Raw genomic sequence first — 8,358 nt, forward strand, 5'->3', positions numbered from 1 at the left:
TATTGGAACACATTAATGTGGCGTATCATGCATATATGAATATTGCACCACACAAAACCCAACCCCCTCCCCTATTATCGTTCTGACTACGTGCCTGTAGATTTTGTCATTTATTTAAAAAACCATAAAATTTCTTCCAAGATGATAATATGTCATTTATTTGTTGCTTATAGAGTACACTGAACTTCTTTGGTTGAATATTCAAGATCGAGTGCACACATTAAACGAAAATCACAACAAATTACATTAATAAATAAAAAAATTTTTTACTCAAAAGTATTTGCACGAAAGAGCTTTTAACAAACATGTTAATTATGTGTATTTTACGAAAATATAAACTTTGTCCTTTAATAGAAGAAAAGTAATCTACAAATTGTTTGATATTTTGGCACTGAATTCCGATTGATGAAGTTGTGTGTTTTAATTACTATTAAAATTTAATATTAAGACACAATGTTATGATTGCTTCAAATAATTATGTATGTATGTATGGACTCTCCTGTCGGGGCGACAGATGAGTAGGCATGCAGGTCTATCTGCGAGAGTGGGACCTCATGTGTGAATGGAGGCCAATTTGTGATGCACACGAACGTCCGCAAACCCTGCAGGGGTACGAGACAAGAGGGGCAGAGCGTTGCTTCCTTCGAGCCCTCTTCTCCTTAATGGCGGCTGCTCTACCGGCTTCGAAATTCCGAACGCCCTGGGAGCATAAATGCCTCCACTGCAGTCTGTCTCCCGCGAACTCCTCCCAGGTGTTTGGGTCTATATTGCAGCTCTTGATGTTGGCTTTAAGGGTGTCTTTGTATCTCTTCAGCGGTCTTCCTTGTACACGGCTCCCGTCTTGTAGTTGACCATACAGCATCTTTGGGATTCTGCTGTCATCCATCCTTATGACATGGCCTGTCCATCGGAGTTGAGCTTTGATGATCAAGCTCTCAATGCTGGAGAGTCCACACCTTTCAAGGACTACAAGGTTGGACACTTTGTCCTGCCACTTGATTCGGAGGATTTTTCTCAGGCAGCGCTGGTGGAACTGCTCCAGCTGTTGTATGTGCCTGCGATAAGTGGTCCAGGTTTCACAGCAGTACAGCAGAACACTCAGGACCACAGCCCTGTACACAGCAATTTTGGTGACGATCTTGATGCCGTGTTCCTGCCAGAGTCTTCTCTTTAGTCTGCCGAAAGCAGCACTGGCCTTTGCAATACGCAGCGTTACCTCTGCGTCCAGGGAACCATTGTTGCTGATGGTGCTGCCAAGGTAGCAGAACTTGTCAACAGTCTTGATGTTGGTGTGGTTAATGATGACAGGAGGTGGTGGTGAGGTGTCACGAGTCTGGGATGGTGGAAGCTGGACCAGGGTCTCAGTCTTGCCCAGGCTGATGGTCAGCCCAAAGCGATCACATGCAGTTGCGAAGCGGTCATTTATGCACTGGATGTCTTCATGGGAGTGGGCGGCTAGTGCACAGTCATCTGCGAAGAGAAATTCACGCAGGAGTGCCTCGTAGACTTTGGTCTTGGCATGAAGTCTTCTGAGGTTGAAGAGCTTTCCATCAGTACGGAACTGAATGTACACCTTTGTCGAAGTCACGGAAGGCGTCGAGCAGCATCGCTGCGAGCAGGATGGAGAGAGTAGGTGCAAGAACACAACCTTGCTTCACACCGTTCTTCACAGGAAATGAGTCCGATGTCTCCCCACTATCCTGGACTCTTGCCTGCATGCCATCGTGAAAGGAAGCTATCAGAGAGACTAGCTTCTTTGGACACCCAAATTTTCCCAGGATTTTCCAAAGGCCTTCCCGATTAACGGTATCGAATGCCTTAGTTAGGTCTACGAAGACCATGTGGAGTTCCTTGTTTTGCTCACGGCACTTTTCCTGCAACTGGCGAATAGCGAAACCATGTCAGTAGTTCCCTGCCTGCCCGGAAACCACACTGAGATTCAGGGACGATGGCCTCGGCAACATTTGTGATTAGCCTGTTTAAGACTACTCAGGCAAAACCTTGCCTGCGATGCAGAGGAGAGATATGCCTCGATGGTTGTCACATAAGGTCTTATCACCTTTCCTCTTATAGATGTGCACAACGGCAGCATCTTTGAAGTCCTGGGGGACCTTGACAACTTTCCAAACCTCCTGGAACAGGGATGTCAGTTTGTCCAGGAGTGCCTGGCCTCCGTTCTTGTAGACGTCAGCTGGAATGCCATCAGCCCCAGGAGCCTTTCCAGACCCTGTCTGCTTGAGGGCTTTCGCAACCTCGTCTCTGGTGGGTGGGTCGGCAATTTCCTCTTTGATTGGCAGCTGGGGGAGGGACTCAATGGCTTCTTCGTTCATCTGTGACTCTCTATTCAGCAGCTTGTTAAAGTGTTCAGCCCAGCGTGAAAGTATGTCAGCTTTGTCTGTTAGCAGTGCCGTTCGGTCTGCAGACCTGATGGGGGTAGAGCCTGACGATTTTGGACTGTACACCGCGCGAAGCCCATCGTGGAGCTTTTTGAGTCGTGAGCATCAGCTGCCACTTGGATTTCTTCGGCTTTCTTTTCCCACCAGGCGTTCTTCATTTCCCGCAGCTTGTGTTGCACATGCTGCCTCACTTGTTGGTAGTCTTGCTTCTTCTTCTCGCAAGCTTTGTCCCCTATAAGGTCGCTGTGAGCCTTATGGAGCCTGTCAATAAGCCCGTTGATCTCAGCGTCATTCTCGTCAAACCAGTCTCGATGTTTTCGCTCAACGTATCCAATGACACTCGCTGCAGAGTTGTAGACGGCTTCTTTGAAAGTGCTCCAGTCTTCCTCTATATCCTCGCCCGTGATGTTAATGTTTCCCAGGGCTACCTCTAGCTTCTCTTGCAGCTCTACTTTGTTGGGTGGAATGCGAGTTACATTCAACTTCTTCAGTGGCTTCTCTCTTGCTGATTTGTTCTTTCTGGCGAGCTGGATGTTCATCTTGCTCCGTAGCAGGCGGTGATCAGACCAACAGTCGGCACCACGCATGCAGCGTGTGATGTGCACATCTCTGCGGTCCCTCTGGCGGACGATTACGTAGTCCAGCATGTGCCACTGTTTGGAGCGAGGGTGCATCCATGTGTTCTTCAGCTTGTCAGCTTGTTGAAAGAGAGTGTTAGTAATGGTTAGCTCGTGCTGTGCGCACAGAGATAGTAGCATCAGGCCATTGTAGTTGCACTTGCCAGTTCCATGGCGACCCAAGATGTTTGGCCATATGGTGTAGTCTACTCCAACTCGTGCGTTAAAGTCTCCAAGGATGATGAGTTTGTCTTTGCGGTCAACACTGGAGAGTAACTGGTTGAGCTCTTCGTAGAAGGCTTCCTTCACTTCATCTGGGTTTGTCATTGTAGGGGCGTAGGCACTGACAATTGTTGCGTTGCAGTCTTTTTGGAGTTTCAGCCGCAGGGTCATGAGGCGATCGCTGATGCCCTGTGGCAAGCTGACTAGTCTCCTTGCGAGCTGAGTGCGTATGGCAAATCCCACGCCTGAGTGTCTTGGGGCGTTTTCCGGTTTCCCAATGCAGTAGAAGGTGTAGCCACCACCGACCTCTTCCAGTTGAGTTTCATCTGCAAGTCTGGTCTCACTCAATGCGGCTATGTCCACCTGGTATTGTCCAAGCAACCTTGCTATAAGAGCAGTGCGTCGCTCTGGTCTGTCGTCTCTGTCCAACAGCGTTCTCACGTTCCATGCCCCAATGGTTAAGCGCTTTGTTGTTTTGTTATCCTTAGTTGTACGACCGCTTAGTTGGATGCCCAGGCAGGTGCGGTTCCTGCCAGGTGCAAGTAGGGCAGGCTTTGTTTAGGGATCCTTTTATCTCCCCTTCCCCATGTGGGGAGAGCAGTGCTAACCCTAAAGAGGGCTGCTCTGACACTGCGAGAGGATACGGGCGCCGTATCTGCCCTAGGTTTACGGCGGACGACCATCAATTCGCAGCCGCCTGCGTGCAGAGTCATGGCTAAGAACTTCCAGCAGCATCCTCTGCCTGTTCCCGTCACCATTTTTCCATCGCCACAGGACTTTAGATAGCTGGCGCAAAAAAGGGATGGTTGCATCACTTGATTCCGGCAAACCTGCTTGCCTGACCAGCACAGGTGAATGTTTTAGGTGAAGAGGGGATGTGCACGCCCATCTCCACCTTCTCGCCTACTGACGCTCAATGCTCCACAGGTGCAGAAGCTGCCACGTGTAGAGCGGCCCCAGCAGGTGCAGTTTTCTTCTTCGGAGTATCCGTCTCCTAGCCTTTCCCGTGATCGAGTACACCGCAAGGCAGCGGAGGTTTGAAGTCAGGATTTTCCTTCCCCTAGGTGGGCTACCTTCCTGGGTTAACGAGCCACCACCTGCCCGAAGCATCTGGTTTTAAGGCGCCAGAGATCCGCCTTCGCCCCTTCTCCTGTTGGTAAAAGCAGTTCCGCCGGGCTTAGAAGTAAAGCCACACGAGCAGGCCAGGAGTTGGACTTGGTTGACAGAGGCTGTTTGAGACGCACGCCATAAGGAGCATTTTGTAAACACCGGGAGCTTATCCCCGGAGCCACTCCTGGCTGTGTCAACCTTCGAAACCTTCAAATAATTAAAACCTCACTAACTCCCATAAGATATCGCCAGTGATCTCTTGTTGAATTCATTCGTCGTTAACAAGTGACAGATGAGCAAGATGGCTCATGGCGCAGTTAGAGCAACCTCATTAGCGATAGCGGACCTAAAAGAATATACGTTATAAGAATGTATAACATAAACAGGAAAACGCAGCAAATTGCATTTATAAATAGAATCCTAGCACACAAAAGTCTTTGTACGAAAGGGCTTTTCACCAATTTGTTAGTGACTTGAATTTCGTGAATACACCTCTATAGCCTTTAATAGAAGAAAAGTAATCATGAAATTGTTTTTCTACGATATGATTTCTCCGCCTACGTAGAACAAAGTTATTAGAAACTGCTAGCAATGCCACTGCATGAGCCATGAGCAGCATGATATTTTGGCACTGAATTTGAGTTCTGAAGTTCTGCATAATGCCATTAAAATTTCATTTTATAACACAAATTCATGGTAGCATCGGATAGTTATCACCTTATCAACTGGCAAAGATATGTGACATTGATTTGTTATTCATACTGTCAGGAGCTTGTTTGGACGGCTTTAACAGGCTTATATAAACCTGTCAGATTTTCATTAAAATGACTTTATATACCGTTAATGATCAATGATATCAGTTAACTTCTGCATCAATAGCTGGAAAGAATACAAAAGCTTACGACTTTTAGCAGAAAGTAATACGTACGTGTGTAAGCGTTTGATATTCTGCCGTGCGTGTCCATTGCAAACATGAACGTAATGCCTGTGATCGTTATATAGGAAGGGGTGGGTCATGCTCACGAACGTGCTTCCATAACTTTACTAATTCAATATAAAAAAGTGCCCTTTTTACAAGAAAAGTAACCTTTTTTACAAAAAGTGTCCCTTTTATCAGAAAAGTGCCCTAAAAGCTTGTGCCCCTCTCCCAACTTTCACTTGCTTCCGACGCGTCTGCTTGTGATGTAATATTGCACAGAATAATATTCGTTATATTATTACATTGTCTTAATGGTCGCCTGCAATTTTCAGTAAACTAGCCAGAAACGTTGTATGAAAATGTAAGACGGTCAAAACGTTGCTTGATTGGCTACAACGTGATAGTTCGCAGAAATTAAACTTGTCGTAAACCTGTGTGCGTGCTGTGGGTCTAGCGCGTTAAACGTCATTAATGAGTCAATGACAAAGATAGCTGTAATGTAAATTTGAACAAGACGCCAGCTCTGGCGTTAACTCCGGGTACAAAGTTGTGTGTGAAAATCCATTACAATACATGTATCTCAGTATCAATTTCGTGTCTAAATTGTTATCCTACTTTAAGGGATACAGAAAGAGTTAAGGCACATTTGCAAGTTGAGTTGATAAATATAGCTTTATTATGAAAGACAGTAGCCAATGGATGTCTCATGTCTGAGGGATATTCGATCATTTATACGCCTGTTGCCCTGTTCTACAGTATTAACGTCCTTTGAAGTACGAAAAGACTTAAAGACCCAAGCGGTTGGAGTTATCACGTCTTCGTTTAATTGTTTACAATGGTGTGGAATGTAACACAAGTAAATTCAGAATAGCAATTACCATGGTGAATGGTGATAATAACAGTGTAATAGTTCTTAAAAGAACTGTTTAACCAGAACACTAACCCAACACTTCAAAGTAGCCTATATTTACAGCTAGAAAGAGACACAATGCATTTCGGCAAACTACTCATCAGATGTCAACGTCTGCTAAATAAGAACCTCCAAGTCATGCTATATTTATAATGTTACAAAAGCTGGTACAGAGGCATGTACCAGCTTCTGTCAGGTACAATAAAACTGTTCCTTTACGACAACTGCCAAAACGTGGGTGTAAAAGTGAAAATCCGATTCTATGTTATTCAGCGATTGGAAAACATATTTTAAGTAACACTCGCTGTGCCAATGCTTATTCTGATGAACACTTTAAAATTATTAAAAAATGTCGCTCGTTATTCCATCTACGCGTCATGGAGTCGGTATTAATTAAATTGACTAATCCTGTCCCTTGCCGACAAAAGATTCACGTGTTTAATTGTCTTTGTTTTAAGTGTCATCTCAAAAAATCGGGATGACATTGATATTTTGTAACATTATAAATATAGCATGATTTGGAGGTTCTCATTTAGCAGACGTTGACACCTGACGAGTAGTCTGCCGAAATGCATAGTGCCTCTTTCTAGCTGTAAATAACGGTTCCTTTGAATTGTTGGGTTAGTGTTCTGGTTAATACAGTTCTTTTAAGAACTATTACATTGTTATTATCACCATTCATCATGGTATTTGCTATTCTGAAATCCATCTTTAAGTTTGTCGCCACGACAAAGTCTCTTTTTCATTATTTAAGTAAATTCAACGCTGAAAGCCTCAAACACTTTGTTTTCAGCGTACCAATTTAAGGATGCTTTGATGTATGTCATCATTTAGAAGATGCCAAGCAATCATTTAGTCATAGTATTGGAATTTGTATTGGAACACATTAATGTGGCGTATCATGCATATAGGAATATTGCACCACACAACCCCCAACCCCCTCCCCTATTATCGTTCTGACTACGTACCTGTAGATTTTGTCATTTATTTAAAAAACCATAAAATTTCTTCCAAGATGATAATATGTCATTTATTTGTTGCTTATAGAGTACACTGAACTTCTTTGGTTGAATATTCAAGATCGAGTGCACACATTAAAAGAAAATCACAACAAATTACATTAATAAATAGAAAAATTTTTTACTCAAAAGTATTTGCACGAAAGAGCTTTTAACAAACATGTTAATTATGTGTATTTTACGAAAATATAAACTTTGTCCTTTAATAGAAGAAAAGTAATCTACAAATTGTTTGATATTTTGGCACTGAATTCCGATTGATGAAGTTCTGTGTTTTAATTACTATTAAAATTTAATATTAAGACACAATGTTATGATTGCTTCAAATAATTAAAACCTCACTAACTCCCATAAGATATCGCCAGTGATTTCTTGTTGAATTTATATGGCCGTTAACAAGTGACAGATGAGCAAGATGGTTCATGGCGCAGTTAGAGCAACCTCATTAGCGATAGCGGACCTAAAAGAATATACGTTATAAGAATGTATAACATTAACAGGAAAACGCAGCAAATTGCATTTATAAATAGAATCCTAGCACACAAAAGTCTTTGTACGAAAGGGCTTTTCACCAATTTGTTAGTGACTTGAATTTCGTGAATACATCCTCTTTAGCCTTTAATAGAAGAAAAGTAATCATGAAATTGTTTTTCTACGATATGATTTCTCCGCCTACGTATCGAACAAAGTTATTAGAAACTGCTAGCAGTGTCACTGCATGAGCCATGAGCAGCATGATATTTTGGCACTGAATTTGAGTTCTGAAGTTCTGCATAATGCCATTAAAATTTCATTTTATAACACAAATTCGTGGTAGCATCGGATAGTTATCACCTTATCAACTGGCAAAGATATTTGACATTGATTTGTTATTCATACTGTCAGGAGCTTGTTTGGACGGCTTTAACAGGCTTATATAAACCTGTCAGATTTTCATTAAAATGACTTTATATACCGTTAATGATCAATGATATCAGTTAACTTATGCATCAATAGCTGGAAAGAATACAAAAGCTTACGACTTTTAGCAGAAAGTAATACGTACGTGAGTAAGCGTTTGATATTCTGCCGTGCGTGCCATTGCAAACATGAACGTAACGCCTGTGTTCGTTTTTTAGGAAGGGGTGGGAGGGGGGTCATGCTCACGAACGTGCTTCCATAACTT

At 43.2% G+C, this 8,358-nt stretch overlaps 1 protein-coding gene and 1 long non-coding RNA gene across 3 annotated transcripts; both read right to left on the minus strand.

Annotated features, from left to right (window-relative positions):
- Positions 1-2,398: 2,398 nt before the first annotated feature.
- LOC124456775 (craniofacial development protein 2-like) lies at positions 2,399-4,124 on the minus strand. Its single transcript, XM_047007149.1, has 2 exons — positions 4,066-4,124; positions 2,399-3,764 (listed from the first exon to the last, which is right to left on the minus strand). The coding sequence occupies exons 1-2, from the start codon at positions 4,122-4,124 to the stop codon at positions 2,399-2,401; spliced, it is 1,425 nt and encodes a 474-aa protein (XP_046863105.1).
- A 3,054-nt stretch (positions 4,125-7,178) lies between these two features.
- Positions 7,179-8,301, minus strand: LOC124444743. 2 transcript variants are annotated; one of them, XR_006948011.1, is made up of 3 exons: positions 8,239-8,301; positions 7,737-7,809; positions 7,179-7,653 (listed from the first exon to the last, which is right to left on the minus strand). It is a non-coding gene; the product is annotated as an uncharacterized LOC124444743 (long non-coding RNA). The 2 variants fall into 2 exon arrangements; XR_006948012.1 differs by lacking the exons at positions 7,737-7,809; positions 8,239-8,301 and adding an exon at positions 8,028-8,124.
- Positions 8,302-8,358: the final 57 nt, after the last annotated feature.

Source organism: Xenia sp. Carnegie-2017, unplaced genomic scaffold, assembly GCF_021976095.1.
Source record: "Xenia sp. Carnegie-2017 unplaced genomic scaffold, XeniaSp_v1 HiC_scaffold_1, whole genome shotgun sequence".
NCBI lineage: Eukaryota > Metazoa > Cnidaria > Anthozoa > Malacalcyonacea > Xeniidae > Xenia > Xenia sp. Carnegie-2017.

Coding starts and splice junctions, on each gene's coding strand:
- LOC124456775 (XM_047007149.1), bottom strand. CDS start 4,124: ATGGGCGTGCACATCCCCTCTTCACCTAAAACATTCACCTGTGCTGGT. Junction 3,765..4,065: donor TGTGCTGGTCAGGCAAGCAG/GTTTGCCGGAAT, acceptor TGCACCTGGCAG/GAACCGCACCTGCCTGGGCA.